This window comes from Ceratotherium simum, chromosome 12 (assembly GCF_057802395.1).
Source record: "Ceratotherium simum simum isolate JZ-2026a chromosome 12, ASM5780239v1, whole genome shotgun sequence".
NCBI lineage: Eukaryota > Metazoa > Chordata > Mammalia > Perissodactyla > Rhinocerotidae > Ceratotherium > Ceratotherium simum.
Window position 1 is genome coordinate 32,691,698 of NC_141911.1, and position 18,325 is coordinate 32,710,022.

Sequence of the window (18,325 nt, forward strand, 5' to 3'; positions counted from 1 at the left end):
AGGCACTATTCCTGGTCCTCTGTGAGTGCCTGGCACCATTCCTTCTAATTGAGATTGTTCTTTCCCCAGCTTTGGGTAGTTTTCTCATATGCAAGCATTGAATACTTGAGGGAAACCTTCTGTAGATATCCAGGATTCTCTTTCTGTATAACTCTCCCCTCTCTAGTATGCTGTCCTGTGAACTGTAGCCACGCTGGTCTCCCTGATTCACAGTTCCATCTCCTCAACTCAGGGAGTCTGGAGGGCTCTGCCTAAGTTTTCCTTCCTTGTGCCACAGTTAGGAAACTCTCTCAACAACATAAGCTAGGACACTTGTAAGGCTTACTTTGTTTCCTTTCTCTAAGAATCACTGTCCTTTGTTGTCTGATATCAAGTATCTTGAAAATAATTATTTAACATATTTTATTTTTGCTGTTTTTCAGGTGGGAGAATAAATCAAGTCCATTACTACTCTATCTTGGTTGGAAGTGGAAGTGCCATATTTGAATAAAGTTTTATTTGTTAGCTGTTCTAAATTTTAAAAGCAAAAGAATTGGACATTTCTATACAAAAGTATGAACTAAAGTTAGCCTAAAAATTCTTTTTACAGTTATATAGGCTTTGATAGTTTTTTTTCTTCTGATTGTAGTTTGGAAGCTTTCCATAGAAAAAGATATCTTGCCTTCACATCTAAAATATGTTTATGGAATAATGTATCCAACATATCTACTGTTGATTAAAATATGTTGTAATTTTCTATAATTAATGTATTCTATAAAAATAGATAATATTTTTTAATGGAGTAAAAAATAAATAGCACAAAGCCAGGAAGGAAAGACTCTTCTCCTCTCATTCCTCTATTATGATCAGAAATGTACATGATAATGTCAAAAATTAATACATCGTAATAGATTCATCACTATAAATTCTATAGGATCCAAATACAGATGCATTTTACGTGGCTGCATAAATAAATATTAAAAGATAATCTAGGTCTGATGTTGATGAAGAATGATAAAGTCTCTTAACTCACTGTAAACCAAAAAACATTTTCTTCTCATTTACTTAGACCTCATACCCTGCATAATACTCATTCACATTGCTATGTTTTCCTTTGGCTGAGAAATAAATTACCAAACTTTTTAATTCCAGGGTTAAGATGGAGAGAATTCAGGCAACCAGTATAAAATTGCAGTTGCAACTTCCTCCTCAACTATGCTATTTTCCAGAAAATCAATCATCCTTTTTACACCCTGAAACTTCTTCCTTCAAGTTTTATTTTTTATTTTCTAAGAGGTGATGCACTTGCCAAAAGCGCTGCTTGGTTCAGAGGTACAAGGAATGGCAACATCTGAAATTATATGCCTGAATAAAAGTTTTCCCACTTCGTGAATCAGTCTGGCACAATTTTCTATCCCTGCTGATTTTCTGCACCTCAAGACGATCCACTGGATTAGGATCACCATCAGTACAGGTCAGAGTAGTCCTGTAAGCCTAAATATGAGTTTTGTCATTCCTGAGTGGAACCAAGTAACCAAAATTATGAAAACGGCTGTAAAAATGGAGGTCACAAGTAGAGGTAATGTCAGTCAGGGTCATCTGCCCAGGGAAACAGCTGTGGCAGTACAATGGGGACCACAAAGTGAAAAGCAGAAGACTTGATTGGGTACGGTTAAGAGTTGTGGGTCTGAGACAGAAAAGAGAATGAGATGGGTAAGCAAAGAGTTGGTACTTCAGGGAAAAAGTTGAAGAATCACACAAAACTGAAATCAGGAAGGAAGGCAGAACCAAGTTAGAGTAATAAATGAAGGATCAGATTTGGTTACTGTTAAAACAGAATTCGCATGATGAACTGCTGGAGGGCACAGCTATGCTGATCCTGAAAATAAATCACCTGAAGGTATTAAACCTGGCTAAGAAAACTGTTCTTTATGTTCTCTTTCATGAGAAGCTGCTCTAGACAAGACACACAACATTTGATGTCCTCTTTAACAAGCGGTCTGTGTTTCCTCTTAAAGGTGAATCATGAGCAGGCCTAACTTCCTAATAGTAACCCACCTTGCCTCCTGCTGCTTTAATGTGCCTGCGTTCACTGAGAGTCATTTGATAGTTAAAACTTTAACACATATTAAAAGTAGCACAAAAGAGCTAACATGTCTCCCCAAATACTTAATTTACAGAAAATGATTGGCTCAGGGGGTTCTTCTGCCTCCACCTCTCTTTGAAAATCACCTTGGGTCATCAGCTGAACCAGGGCCAATCTATCACCATCTATGCTGTGTACTATACGTACGTGAACAGTGCCTCGTGGAGTGGTGTAAAGCGGGGACCTGTCTCTAAAATTAAGTTCAACTTTAGATTACACTAACTGAACTGTTTAAAAAATATTTTATTTGTAAAGAATATCATTAAGAACAGCTTAATTGCAACTAAACTATTCTCAGGTTAACTTTACCAAATATTTCAATTTTTCTCAAAGCCTTCAATCACATACTATGATATCAGTTTTCCTAAAAGTTTCATTTGGTAAAGTTCTCTAAATGAAAAGACAGGCTAAGACATAAAAATGTGAAGACCGTTATGTATATTTCCCAAAACAATTAAATGCAGTTTTTTTTTTTAATGCCTATTTTATTTTATTTATTTATTTATTTTTGTGAGGAAGATCGGCCCTGAGCTAACATCTGCTAATCCTCCTCTTTTTGCTGAGGAAGACTGGCCCTGGGCTAACATCCATGCCCATCTTCCTCCACTTTATATGTGACGCCGCCACAGCATGGCCTGACAAGCAGTGCATCAGTGCGCGCCCGGGATCCGAACTGGCGAACCCCAGGCCACCACAGCGGAGCGCGCGTACTTAACCGCTTGCGCTACCGGGCCGGCCCCTAAACGCAGTGTTTTTATAATACCCTTTCATTTCCCCAAAAATTCAAATTTCAGTCTTTAAGTAAATATATAAAAATTATTCAAAATAAAGCTTTGGGGACTCTGGCTTAACTTAAAAGTAGGGCAAAATATCATTGGTATATTCAAAAGGCAAGTCAACACACAGATGATTTTCTGCAACTTGCAAACTCTTATATTTTTGGTATCATTTTTCCTAGACAATAAGGGGGATTTCTTTCTAGAGTCAAGGTACTTGAGGCCAACTTAACTCCTTCTCTGACTGCTTAGTTCCCAAAGCTTATATTTTATGTCTTTATCCTTTCTACCTCACCTACCTTCCTTGCTCTGAAAATATTTATAATTTCAAAGTTGTCACTGTTAAATGCTTTAACATTAAGACTCCTTAATGGAGATATTTTTGCAACATTAATACTGTTAATGGCTTTATTTTCTCATATACATAGAGAATGGTTACCAGGCAACTAGAAGTATAAAATCTCTTTCATTAGCAAAGCAACACAAACTTACGTATTTCTTCCACAACTTGTGGGTCACATTCTTTGTATTTTTCTACTTCTGCCTTTAGCTGTTCCCTTTGGTCTCGAAGTGAAGAAAGCTCTCTTGCTAGCATGGTTCTCTCTTCCTGTATTCAAAATAGTTTTATGTACAATTAAGACAAACAAAATGCCATGTGTTATAAGGTTATACATTTTATAAACATTTTCATTTTATTTCTCATAACTGATATGCATTAGGCTTTTGACAATATTATATCTACACATACATTTATTCACAGTATAAGAACAAGCTGAATTCTCATTTTTCTCTGAAATCTCAAGCATCTTTTATATACATTGACTAATTTAATGAGAATTAATACGTAGAATGGAATGCTCATAAATATATGAGAGGGTTATGAATTATGTATGAATTCAAAGAGATTGTGACTACATACACAAGTAAAATTTTATGGCAACATCAATAATTATACAATTTTCATTAAAAGTGTTCTAGACAATTTTTTAACCTTTAAGGATGATTAACCTTTAAAAATATTTAAATATATCAAAAATAATAGAGTTGTAGCTTGCGGCCCCCCATACTTTCCTTTAAAGGTAAACAAGAATAAAGCTTTTAAACACAGTATAATCCAATAAACACCCTTAGAAATTTCTAGCCATAATTCTCACTAATAGGTAGAAATCATAGTTCTATAGGTATTCAATTCATATGTGTGAAACCTGAAAAATAAGTCCAAACAAAAATCAAATATGGGCAAAAGTTATGGTACAGAATTATAGGATAAGTCTGAGGCAGAACCAAGTAGAGTTCAAGCTGCCTAATGGGACTTGTTCAAGGTTCCTTGCTAGCTTATATTTTTGTACTTGTGTTTTTCTACTTTTGCCTTTACTCTTTGGTTCCAAAGTGAAGAAAGCTCCTTTGCCAGCATTTGTAAAAGAGAATACATGTACAGAGCAGCAGGCTCTGAAGCAGCATAGTCCAACAGAACTCTGCAATGATAGACATGTTCTAGATCTGTGTTCTCTAACGCAGGAAACAGTAGCCTCATGTGGCTAATGAGTACATGGAATGTCATCACATACTATTGTTACTGAGAAATGGAATTTAATTGTATTTAACTTTAATTTAAATGTAAATAGCCACAGATGATTAGTATATACCATATTAGCACAGCTCAGGAGAGATTTAAAAATAACTACAATATAAGATGGTCATTATTTGCCATCCACACCCAAATTATACATGCTCCACAATGAACAATGAGAAGAGAAAAAGCTAATGAAGACAGGAGAAGCAGAGTGGTGAACATCCACGTGAACGCAATGACAGCTCTCCAGATACCCTGAATTGGGAGCCATCAGAGACTGTTACTAGCACTGAAATCTTTGCCAAATTACTTCACCTCTTTGTGCCTTTAGTTACTCAGATGTAAAAATGGAGATAGTAATAGTAGCTACCTCCTTGGACTGTTGGCAGGATTCAATAAATACATAAAATGTGTTTGGAATAGTATACCTGCCTGGCTCACAGTAAGCGGAACATATATGTTAGCTATTTCTTCTTCTTCATCATCATCACTATCAGCAGCAGCAGCATCACCAAGAATAATATCTCGCAGATAAGGGCTAGGTATTTCTGAAAAATCCTGACCAGTGAGCTCGGTGAACACAAGAGTTTGTCTTCCTCAGGAGCCTTTCTGAACTACTACACTCTTGTAATAGCTGCAGGCACCAACTAGGTTTGCTACTGTTTTTTTCCCTAGTTGCAATGGTTCCGGTGGGCTGGGTAACACTCAGCACACTGGCTGACAACTTTTGGGCATGTGTACGTCACCATTAGCTAATGGTGCTTCTACAAGTTATTGCCAATCTTAAAGAAATAAAAGGGATCACATAAAGAAGTGGTAATTGCTCTTATCAATTGAAGGAGAAATATAACAGCTTCAGGTTATGCCCAGAACTTACCTTCCCTTGAATATTCTTCAGAAACTACCATTCTCCAATTCCTATCTGACTGGGCTGATTATTCACATGAAAGAAGACATGTAAAACAGCTTTGAAAAGCATAAAGCCACTGTAAACCGTAATGTATTCTTTTCTACAATGTGACAAGTTTTTCAGTCTCTTTCACAATCAAGTGGTACAAATAGAGGTGTAGATGGACTGCTTAGTAGTTCACATTGATCTTCAATATTTTTTCATGTCATAAATCCATATTTCAGATAATGATGAAACTAGAAAGTAAACTGATTTTTAAAAACCACTAACATAATACTTTAGAGAACACTGCACTTTTTAAAATAAAATAGTAAGTCAGGGCCAGCCCGGTGGCTCAGTAGTTAAGTGCTCGTGCTCTGCTTCGGCAGCCTGGGGTTCGCAGGTTCGGATCCCGGGCGCGCACCCACGCACCATTTGTTAAGCCATGCTGTGGCGGTGTCCCATATAAAGTAGAGGAAGATGGGCACGGATGTTAGCCCAGGGCTAGTCTTCCTCAGCAAAAAGAGAAGGATTGGCATCCGATGTTAGCTCAGGGCTGATCTTCCTCACAAAGAAAACAAAACGAACAAAAAAAATAGTAGGCCAATATTCATTTAAATAATTTAGAAATATTACACGGCCACAAGGATACTATATTGATAGTTTTCAATTTGTTCTGTGCCAAGACTTTTAAGAAACATGACTCTTAAAAATTTACATAAACATTTATATAGGCTTACCGCATGCCAGGTCCTCTTCTAAGTGCTTTGTAAATATTAGCTAGTTTAATGCACACAATAACCCAATGATTTTATTGTTCCCCATTTTACAACTGAGAAAACTGAGAACAGAGTTTAGGAGACTTTCAAACTCAGGCAGTCTGGTTCCAGGGTTTATGCTTTTATGCCACGCTGCCATATACAATATAATACAAGAATAAATCTAGAATCACAATTAGTGAATCTTACCAGGTCAAATGTTCACGTCTTTCGCTGTGACTCATGTCTCTTCTGGTAGGAATGGCATACTCCTCACAGGAAGCTCCATGTCCTTACTCTGCTATTTAGAATTGACGTTATTAAAGAGTCCACAGACACAGACTTACCGTTTCATTTCGGCCAATTTTAGCTTTCTCGATGCTTTTCTGTAGGTTTGAGTGCTTTTGGTTTCCCTCAGATAACTAGAGAATTAAAACAAATAGAATGGCTTGCTAAGATAAACCTGCTTAACATGAAGTTTATGAGTTAAGAAGACAAATGAGATTTGTCTTCAAGCCAAGTCAATGTAACAAAAAAGTCAAAGACGACATTGTGAACTAACTTCTCTAATCTGAAAAAAAAAAAAAAAGTATCATGAATCATTAGGGCAGACTGAAAAAAAAAAGTTTAAAAATATTTCTTCTTATCCTATATAGAAAAATGAATAATATGGTTTCAATCTTTTCAACAGTCTTCATTTATGAGATTCCTCATTCCCATCCCAAATAACTTGAGGTGTATTATTCAGTTAAAAATTGAACTTGAAAATTCAAAAAAATCTGTTTTATATAAAGTTTTTCTTCAAATTTCATTTCACTTCTGACTAGTCTTTCAAAATACCCTAGACTGCTTCTTATAGACTTGTAGTATTGTGACCCGATTCACTAACATAGAGTCAAAAATGAACGCATCACTTATTATTCTTAAATAAGGTACTTTGTAAGGAATTGCATACTTTATATACTAAGTTCTCAGAGAAGAAAAAAATATATTAGCCTGTTGTTGATTTTATGCATGTTTTACATACCTTAAAAGTGATCAGTTTAAGCCCTTTACTAAGCTTAGAAAGTAGTAAGTTATATGTGGAAATGGATTAAATAATACCAGCATAAAGAGACCACAGATATAGAATATTCATTAGCATGTGGCTAGGCCTACATCAAAACGGACTGGTTAATTTCAGAACATTGCTTCCCCTTCTCAATTTTATTAATCTCACCAGGGCCCAAGACTAAATAAATAATTACAGGAAATTCCCAGTACTAAATTCTCCACCACATCTTTTGCTATAAACTAGTTAGAAATTCCAGACTCATTTGACTGGGTAAGGGCCTTCTTAAAATACATTCCACTCCTCCCTCACTCTTGAGTTATGAACATGTGGAAAATAATTAACGTTTGGATGAATGATTTCTTTTGGCTGATTATGAGAAAATGACCTTTCACAATATGACCTTAGTTATATGCAGAGGGTGAAAAATATTTACTCTTTTTTGCCTAAAAATCACAAACAGTGTATCTTCAAAAAGTTGGTAGCTTTACCCTGGCTTTGGGAAATCTTTCACTTCTCAATATGCATAAAGGAAACACTGTCAGCTTTCCTTTAATGGTTCTCTAGTCACTCACTGATTTTAATCCATAGCACGAACAAAATCCATCTGTGATGCCAAGAAGACACCACCACCAAACCAGTTATACCTCTTCTTGAGAGTAATTATCTTCCTAAGGTGAAAAACAAAAATCTGCTGTAGGTTTCAGAGCCAAAATAAGCTTTAAAGCCCTAAATTTAGCAAGGGGATTTCGTTCTTTAAAACAAGGGCTCCCATTTATAAAATAATACCATGTTTAAAAAGTTAATATTCCACCCTGAAGGGCCCACCTGAAATAATTAATAAATGCATGTAACATTTAAATTCAGGAGTAGAGAATTTTCCAATGAAAAAAATACACATACATATTTGCATGACATTTTTCTATTAAAATGTTTTTAAAATAACCAGATAGGTAGATGTTATCCAAAAAGTTAATAATTATAAAAAAAATAAACAAATAATTAACAGATATATATCTTAATTATATCAATGAAGTGTCTTCTGGGTATTGTATGTCTGCTTGTAATTATTTACAACTTAAAAGCATTTGAAAGAGAGTTAATTCAGGAATTCCTTCACTCTGAAAATAATCTTAAGTATTTTATTTTATTTATTTATTTTTTAATTTTTTGTTTATTGCAGTAACATTGGTTTATAACATTGTAAAAATTTCAGGTGTACATCATTGTACTTCTATTTTTTTTTGTGTCTTGCATAAAAAATATGGAACACTTCACGAATTTGCGTGTCATCCTTGTGCAGGGGCCATGCTAATCTTCTCTGTATCGTTCCAATTTTAGTATATGTGCTGCCGAAGCGAGCACTCTTAAGTATTTTAAATGTGATTTCATGATTTATCTTTTTAAGTATCTTGGTAATGGAGGGAGGCACAATCTAAATGATGTTATCAAATGCGACGCTTCTGCTAATTATCCCAAGTATTGAAAAAATTTGGTTCAGCTCAAGAGTGAAGGATCCTTGGCTCTCTGTTTAGTTCTTAAAATCTCTACTACTGGAAACAATGAAAGCAACTCTCGTGAGGTGATCCATGCTATCAGTTTTTCATCTATACATCTCTTAGAAGCAGTATTGCTATATGTAGTTCCTAACACATACCTTGGAATTAAACCAAATCCAGGCCTCAAGTGATTAAGAGCTGAGATTTTTAGCCACTGTACAGATATTAACTAAACCAGTAGTTCTCAAACTTTAGCATATATCAGAATCACTGGAAGGGCTTGTTGAAACACGGGTTGCTGGGCTCCACCTCCCAGTTTCTGAATAGCAGGTCTGGGATGGAACCTAATAATTTGCATTTCTAACATGCTCCCAGGTCACGGTGACACTGATGCTCCTGGTTGGGGACACCAAACTTTTGAAAACCACTGATCTAAACAAAAACTTGTTTTCTTGCAGTAATAAACCCAACTGAAATATAGAAGATATTAATATATGGCAGAATATTATCTAGTTCATCAGCAAAAATGAATTACTGCTAAATATTGTAGCCTGAACTAGAAACAAAATATTTTAATATTTCCGTTACTAAAAGAAATATACAAGTCCACATTTACAAAAACAGAAAAAGGAGTGATACTCTATATTCAAGAAAGGTATTCACCATATGCTTCCTTTAAAGAACAAACTCTCCTGACACACTTCTATAACATAAAACAAGAATACATACTGTAACAAATCCATTTCCAACTTTCACTAAAGCAAATAATTTTTAAAAACCCAGTAACTCAGAACAAAACAACAGCAGTAACAATAAAAACAAAAACTCTTATAATTAGTAAGAACAGGATTTCATCTTTAGACTTGAGGATCTGACACAATGCTTCTCTTTAATGCATGTCAGATCACCTATACTGACCATCAGGAATGAGAAACATAATGCCAATGTTTTCTAAAGGGCTAATTCACTGCCTGGAGGAACTGCCTATTCATTGGAGGAACAGAAAGATTGATTCAAGGTGGCTGCATCAGAATTCTGATTTGCTCTTTTTTAGAAATAAAAAAATTTCAATGCATTAGGGAAGGAATATAGAGGTTTTCATAGGTGGGAAAGAGTGTCCGGGAACAGAGAATGGGGAAAAGAGGTTAATAAGAGAAACCAGATTAGTCTACTGCTTTATCAAAATTCACGTACAATATGTTATGGAAAAATAGGTTCTATGTCTTTTGTTTTTCCTTAAAAAAAAAGAGTCAGTACCATTTAAAATTTTAAAATTTTATATATTTAAAAAGTCTTGTTAGAGTATCTACAACTTTAAAATTTATCTTTTAAGGCAATATTCCATTTAGGAATTGATCATAAGGAAACAATGAACACTATAAAGATATATTTATATATAAAGATAGGAGCCACGTAATTGTCTTAATAATAGAGAAACATTAAATCAATATTTCATGGTATGAACGCGTCACAATTGTGTTGCCAAAGGAAATGTTTTGGAAGCATTTTTAGTGACACTGTAAAATAAAGAATAGAGTTTTTAAAAAGCTGGAAACAAACTGTCAATACATTTGACAGCCTATCTATGACCAAAAAAAAAAAAACTGCAAGAAAATGCACAAAATTTAAAAAATGGTTAACCCTGTATTGTGGAATATACTTTTAAATTTTCTATATAATCAGTATAAAAACCCTTTTCCCATTATAAGCAATCTATGACAGTATTCTCGAGAGATTAAAATATGAGTACATTCTTGTTTTTAAAAACTCAATGCAGAAATATTTAGGCAAAGTGCCCTTTTGCTTTTTACCTCTGCACCATCCCCACAACCCCCACCCCCTCACTGGGGGTGAGCCCTGTAAAGTCTAGGGGGGATCTCTCTTGTCCCATTCCTTTGTTTTATATTCAGATATAGATCAATATAGAGAACATTTCAAAAACATATGAGATTATCCTTTGTGCAATGTTCTACAACTTGCTATTTTCAGAGAAATTTACATGTCAACATATATATGTAGGTCTACTTCACTTTTTTAAATAGATTTTATTTTTTTAGAGCAGTTTTAGCTTCACAGTAAAATTGGGTAGAAGTACAGAGAGTTCCCATACACCCTCTGCCCCCACATACACACAGGCTCTTCCACTATCAAAATCCCCCAGAGTGGTACATTCGTTACAACTGATGAACCTACTTTGACACATCACTATCACCCAAAGTCCATAGTTTACATTAGGGTTCACTCTTGGTGTTGTACATTTTATGGGGCTGTGACAAATGTATAATGATATGTATGTATCATTACGGTATGATACAGAGTACTTTCACTGCCCTAAACATCCTCTGTGCTCTGCCTATTCATCCCTGCCTCTTCCAACCTCTGATCATTTTACTGTCTATATAGTTTTGCCTTTTCCAGAATGTCATATAGTTGGAATCAAACATTACATAACCTTTCATTTCTTTCATTTAGTAATATGCATTTAAGCTTACTCCATGTCTTTTCATGGCGTGCAAGCTCATTTTTTTCATCACTGAATAATATTCCACTGTCTGAATGTACCACAGTTTATTTATGGATTTACCTACTGAAAGACATCTTGGTTGCTTCCAAGTTTGGGAAAGTATGAATAAAACTGCTGTAAAAATTAATGTGCACCTAAGTTTTTCACTCATCTGGGTAAATCTCAAGGATTCATCGCTGGACCATATGATAGGAGTATGTTTAGTTTTGTAAGAAGCTGCCAAACTGTCTTTCAAAGTGGTTGTACCATTTTGCATTCCCATAGCAATGAATGAGAATTCCTGTTGCTCACATCCTCACCAACATTTGCTGTTTCATTCTTTTTAAAATGTCTACATACTATTACTTTATTATTCCACTCCTTTATCAATAGCTATTTATTAATGTCCAGTTTTTCATTACTGCAAAGCTCCAACACCCCCATCATTTGACATAGATCTCTGTGCACACATGGAAGTCTTTCTGTAAGGTAGGTTATAAGCAAAATTGCTGGGTCAAAGGATAGGAACATTTACCTTTTTTTTTTTTTGGTGCTCTTTATTGTGCAAAATACACATAAAATTTAACCATTTTTAAGTGTATAATTCAGTGGTATTAAGTACAGTCACAATATTGTGCAACTATCCCCATTATCCATTGCCAGAACTTTTTCACTATCGCAAACAGAAACTTTGTATCCATTAAAGAATAGTTTCCCATTCCTCTCTTCATGCAGTCTCTGGTAACCTCTATTCTACCTTCTGTCTCTATGAATTTGCCTATTTTAATTACCTCATATAAATGGAATCACACAGTGTCTGTCATTTTGTGTCTAGCTTATTTCATTTAGTATAATGTTTTCAAGGTTCATCCAGGTTGTAGCATGTATCAGAATTTCATTCCTTTTTAAGGCTGAATAATAAATATTCCACCGTATGTATATACCACATTTTGTTTATACATTCATGGCTGATGGATATTTGGTTTTTTTCTACCTTTAAGCTATTCTGAATAATCTGCTATGAACGTTGGTGTACAAGTATCTGAGTCCCTTCTCTGCTTTCAATTCTTCTGGGTATATACCTCTAAGTAGAATGCTGGATCATATAGTAATTCTATGTTTAACTTTTTGAGGAACCACCATACTTTTTCCACACTGGCTTCATCATTTTACACTCCCACCAGCAATGCACAAGCATTCAACTTTGCCAACACTTGTTAATTATAATTTTTTTTCCTTTATAACAGTCTTCCTAATGTGTGTGAGTGAATGTTTAACTTTTAATTCAGTCATTTGTCCTTCATAGACAGTTTATAACAGGCTTACTCCCTGCAGGTTTCCCAAAAGTGGATACTGGTAATAGTTTAAAACATTGATAATCTGATAGCTGAAAAATGACATTCCACTATTGTTTTAATTTGTACATCTTTGATTATCGATATTTAGCATCTTTTCATATACCTATTGATCATGTGTGTTTCTTCAATGACTTATTTAATAATATCCTTTGATGATTATTTTATTGCATTGTTTACCATTTTCTCACATATTTTTAGGAACTTTTTATATGTAGTAGATGGTAATTACTTCGTTAAAAATGTTTAACTTTTAATGCTATGTTTCAATGTACAAGTTTTAATTTTTTATGCAAATATATCAATCTGTTGGCTTCCAGATTCGGCATCTTGCCTAGAAAAGCCTCTCAAACTAATACTGTACAAATAGTTTCCTTCTATTATTTGTAGAGTATTCTTTTGATCTTTTGCTTTTTAAAAGGCCTCTGGTTTATTTAGGAAATGGTGTAAGGTAGGGCTCTAACTTCAGTTCATTTCAATGGATATCCAATTATCCCTATAATTCATTGAATAGTCTGTCCACTGAATTGATAAAGATGTATGGCATTTTTATCATAAAGTAAATAAGTATACATGAGCCTGCTTAGGGCTTCTCTATACTGCTCCATTTATCTGTTTGTCTATTCTTACATGAATAGCAAGTTTTAATCACTATAGCATTATATTTGTTTTGACATCTGATAGGAAAAAACTCCACCTCATTTTCTTTCTTTTTAATACTTTCTTGGTCCTTCTTGCAGTTTCTCTACCACATAAATTTGAGAATCATCCATTAAGTATTCAGTGGGATTTTGGTTACTGTTAGCTATAGAGATATGAATTGACATTTTTTTATAGTTGAGCTTTCTCATTCATGAATATGTTGCTTCATTTATTTAAGAGTTCTTTCCATGTACTTCAGTAGAGTTTTGTAGTTTTCTTCATGTATGTCTTACCCATTTCTTGTTAGGGTTTAATACTATTTTCAGTGCTACTAAGGGATAGGCAATGACCCCACACCTAAGTCTATCACTGCCTGGAATGCTTTTTGCCACAGTGGTTGCATTCAAGTGTTACTGAATCAGAATAAAGACAGTCTTTTGTTCAATGGTTGTGGGGAAACAACTCTCTCCCGCCCTCTGGATTCTAAACTACATAGCTACAAGGAAGCAAATAGCCCAAATTACTGCAGCCAGCCATCTTATAACCACGAAGAAAGCCAACCTGAGGACATGGGCATCACACAAAAGGCAAAATCAAGATAAATGCAGAGAAATAGAGTCAGAATCTTGATTACATGATGCTTGAAGTATGCTCTACTTTTGAAAAGTTTTAATTTAAATAAACCATTAAATCAATCTTGCCTTTATCATTCATGCCAAGTAAACTTGGGTTTTCTGCCATTATCACAGTAAACATTTTAACTGTTACAACAAATAAAGCTTCAAAAATAATCTATTTCACATAGTGCTGGCCAGCAATGAAAGCTGTGAAACATTCTGGAAGACATCAAATTTAAAACATTCTTATTCCTCTATACTGGGTTATAGAACTAAGTCTCCAAGAATAGCAGTTGGTGGAATAAAGTAATATACGCCGGGAAGGCTCTTCATTCAATAAGCATTTATGAAGTGCCCACTATATACACAGTTACAATACTACTGGCTCAAATCTTTTCACAAAATTAACATAGTGACAAATAACTCAAGGCATGTAGTGAGCACTGAATGTTGAATATTTTTCAAGTAAATTATTTTTCCTTATGCTATAAGACAGTGCTCATTAAAAGATAACAGTCTGTGAAGCCAGTAAAAATACAGCAGATTAATACTCCATTTAACCAGGAGATAAAATTTCCAGCGATCCAACCCTGTGGAACACATTTAAGAACCTGGAAATGAGAAAAGTGCACCAGTAATCCTAAATAATGGACATAGTAAAAGTGAGGAATTCCATTAAAAAGCAACATAAAGGGAAAATGAAGCTATTCAATAAGTGCATGTTTGAGAACTCAAAGAATTCAGACACTCATACATAATCTCTGCTGAAGATGAGATCACGATAATCGAAAATTACAATGTGAAGAAATGAACTGTTTGAGTCAGAGCAGTGCACTTAAAACAAGAGATTATCATTCCTTCAACTAGAAAGATCAGGAATATGTTCAATAAGATTAAAGTAATAAAAGGAGAAATAGAAAAACTAAAGAAATTACAAGAAGAAAAAAGTAAGATTTGAAAATGAATTATTTGAAAATGAACTATTTTTAATTTCTAGGAAGCAATAAAAAATATTAAAAAGTAGTTAAGAGATAAGGAAGATAGAGAAAGAAGGTCCAACAGAAGCTTTATAGTGTCATGAAAATGAACTTAGAAGTTCTGACTATAGTCAGACAAAGCCTTACACAGAATCCAATTAGAAGTCAATTTTGAAAGCCAAAGACATGCAAAACCCAACTGATGCAGTGAAGGAAGTTAGATACAAAGTTATGGAAGATTATAGACTCTCCAGACATCAGAACTGGGTTATAATATGACAAACGCAGAGATGAGGGCTAAACAGTAGAAGCTACTTATTGTCTACCAACATCCATTCTTTCTTAGTAACAGGACCCCAGACAATAGTGAAAATAAATAGGAATTATTATGACTATCAGTGCTGTGGGCAAAAATACGTCCTAGATAGAGAATCTCTGTTACAAATCCCACCTACTTGATTAGGAAACCCAAAATCCACTTGGAAGGGCAACCCTAAAATTATTTGGAATGATACAATTGTTTCTTTAGTAAGTAAATTTTTTTTAAATCAAGGGGAGATTTAGAATTAAGTATAAAGATAAGCAGATTTGTATTATTAATATTATTGTGTTAATAAATAACCTATACATATTTTGCACTGTACTCATGGGGTAAAACCATAGAAGCAACTTAATTTCTCTTCCCAACTGCCACTTTAAAAACAGCTCAGTGAGGGAAGTACTTCCTTTGCCACTGGATGAAGAGCTGGAAGTCCCTCAACTTTGATCACTCAATCAAGATCTACAATTATTTTAAGTTGTCAAGCAAAGCCTTGATTCAGAAATTAGAATGTCTACCATAATAATCGACACAGATCTTGATTTAAAGATAAGACTTCTCCCCCTTTCAGCAACAGCTGGTTGCCGGTGGGTCTTTTGCTGGGTCTTTTCTCTTTTCTGGTCTACAGTTTCTGTTCTCCCTCCAGCCCACTAACTGCAGTTTCTTCTTCTTGTCCCCCACCCCTACCTCAGCTCGGAGACAGGAAGAGAGAATAGGTAAAGGGGACAGGAAATATCACACTCAGGTATTGTTGTTAAGATGCCCCAGTGCTCTCTGGGCCTGACAGATGTTTAAGCTGACTCCTTGCGCGGGTCCGCTCCTGGGTTCCTTCTAGCCTTCCTGTTAGAGCCCCCTAACTGTAATCCCCATGACGCAGAAGACACATTCTCTGCGGGCTACACAACATTCCACCCCTCACCATCCCCCTTCCCCAACTTGCCCCTCACCCCCTTCCAGCCTGGTTTTTCAGAGGTTCATTCCACACAGACTCCCTGTGTTAGGTTTCAACGCCCTCTGGGGCAGAATTTAACATAGCTCCAGGTAGGCTCTGTTCTCTCACTTCTGAGTGTGGCTCACATGTCCATGGGGACACTCATATACCCAACAATTCCTGGCCAATTCCTCAGAATCTACCAATAGACCTACATAGATGTTAAAGTCAGCAAAATTATTTTTATATAAGGAATTGCTTATTTTCTTATTGTCTTTCAAGAGCATTGGGAAATAATATGCTCAAATTTTACTCCTAACGTTTCCGAATACTTCTTATGAGAGTTAAGACTGTCCAGTATTGAAATGTCTAATGAAAATGCTGCTTAAATTAAACTATTTAAAATGTTTTGGGCCGGCCTGGTGGTGTAGTGGTTAAGTTCACGTGCACCCGCTTTGGGGTTTGCAGGTTCGGATCCCGGGCGCAGACCTATGTGCCACTCATCAAGCCATGCTGTGGCAGCATCCCATGTATAAAACGGAGGAAGATGGCCACAGATGTTAGACAACAATGCTGAGAAATAGTCAGTGATTAGAGCACTTGCCCATAAAGGCTTTTATCTTTTTATGAGAACAACACTCTTTCTTCTTTTTCTACCTGTCTCTTAATAGTGGAAAAATTCAAGAGAACTTGGATTTCAAAGGCAAACTAGGGGCCGGCCTGGTGGTGTAGTGGTTAAGTTTGTACGCTCCACTTTGGTGGCCTGGGGTTTGCGAATTTGGATCCTGGGCACGGACCTACACACTGCTCGTCAAGCCATGTTGTGGCAGCATCCCACATACAAAAAATAGAGGAAGATTAGCCCTGTTAGCTTAGGACTAATCTTCCTCAGCAAAAAGAGGAAGATTGGCAATGGATGTTAGCTCAGGCGCCAATCTTCTTTACCAAAAAAAAAAAAGGCAAACTAAAGCCTTCTCTTCCATAGCCTAAACAGCTTTAGCAGAGTAAAGAGAGCAATCTAATACACTTGATGGTAAACTAACTCAAGAGTTGAGAGCAGCCAACCAAACTAAGATTTGTGGCAAGTTTAAGTGTTAGAAATTACTGACAAGGTGATATGCATATAGCTTTAAAAACTATAATTAACAAAACTTAAAGTTGAGGTTGTTTTGCATCTAATCTAAAACTATTTTTCTTTTTTTTTTTTTATAATTTTATTTATTTTTTTATTTTTCCCCCAAAGCCCCAGTTGATAGTTGTATGTCATAGTTGCACATCCTTCTAGTTGCTGTATGTGGGACGCGGCCTCAGCATGGCCAGAGAAGCGGTGTGTCGGTGCGCGCCCGGGATCCAAACCCAGGCCGCCAGCAGCGGAGCGCGCGCACTTAACCGCTAAGACACGGGGCCGGCGCTAAAACTATTTTTCAAAAAGAGTTATAGTGTAGGAAATTTATGGTTATAAATAAATATAAATACTAGGGAATCTGAACAAAGCCCTAAATTTGAATCTGCTGAAATGCAGGCCTGGAAGTTTGAACCATGCCCTTTTGTCAAGTAAGAACCATACTTTAAACAAAAAAGACCCCAACTAATAGGGCCATTTTTGTGAAACTTCTAAACACATAAAGCAGCCAGAGACATTATGAATCTTAAAATAGTAAAATGTATAAAATATTGATGTGCTTTTTGAGGACAAAACAGGCCAAATAAATTGAAAATTACAGCTATCCCAGGAAACTAAGGATATATATGGCTTTGACACTGCCCCCACCTGGTGGCATGACATCAAAATTGTAGGTCCACTTTTTTGTGGAGTAAATCTTTTTCCAGGTTGGCTGATTTGGAGAGAAAAAAGTTATGAATGAAGAACGGCCATCACAAACCTGTAACTCATATGAAGCACAGAAGAGTGTTTTGAGAACAGTATAGGGAATTCTATAGCTCTAGAGTCAAGCTTCTCAAACTCATGCAGCAAGCAGAATAGAATAGCAAAAGAGAATAATTCCTGGGGGAAGGTTTAGAAGCCCAGCCCAAAGCCACTTACTACAAAAGTAAAACGAACAAACAAATATAAAAAATAAATCTCTGAAGTCTTAAGTCCTATCGTAAAAATTCATCCAAATCTCATAGTTGTAATATTAACTATTATAATTTTTATTTTAAATTATTGACCAATGAAAGTACTTAGTTTATATACTTCCCCCATTCACCACCCACCCTCAATTTTTGAGGCACTCAATCTCAACTAACATATATTTAATTCTTGATTAGCTGAGATAATGGAGAGACTAAGAACATTCAATTTAAAAG

General features: G+C 35.4%; 1 protein-coding gene and 1 non-coding gene across 4 annotated transcripts in view; both read right to left on the reverse strand.

The window, feature by feature from the left end:
* Positions 1-18,325, reverse strand: part of MND1 (meiotic nuclear divisions 1) — a 73,622-nt gene that overhangs the window by 15,276 nt on the left and 40,021 nt on the right. For all 3 annotated transcript variants that reach the window (XM_087437512.1, XM_004420927.3, XM_087437513.1), the window contains exons 5-6: positions 6,469-6,543; positions 3,394-3,508 (exon numbers count right to left, since the gene is read on the reverse strand). In XM_087437512.1, coding sequence (XP_087293638.1) covers positions 3,394-3,508; positions 6,469-6,543 — 190 coding nt within the window. The remainder of the gene's footprint in view (positions 1-3,393; positions 3,509-6,468; positions 6,544-18,325) is intronic.
* On the reverse strand, positions 8,431-8,537 carry LOC147915814 (U6 spliceosomal RNA). The gene has a single exon (XR_015553855.1). It is a non-coding gene; the product is annotated as a U6 spliceosomal RNA (small nuclear RNA).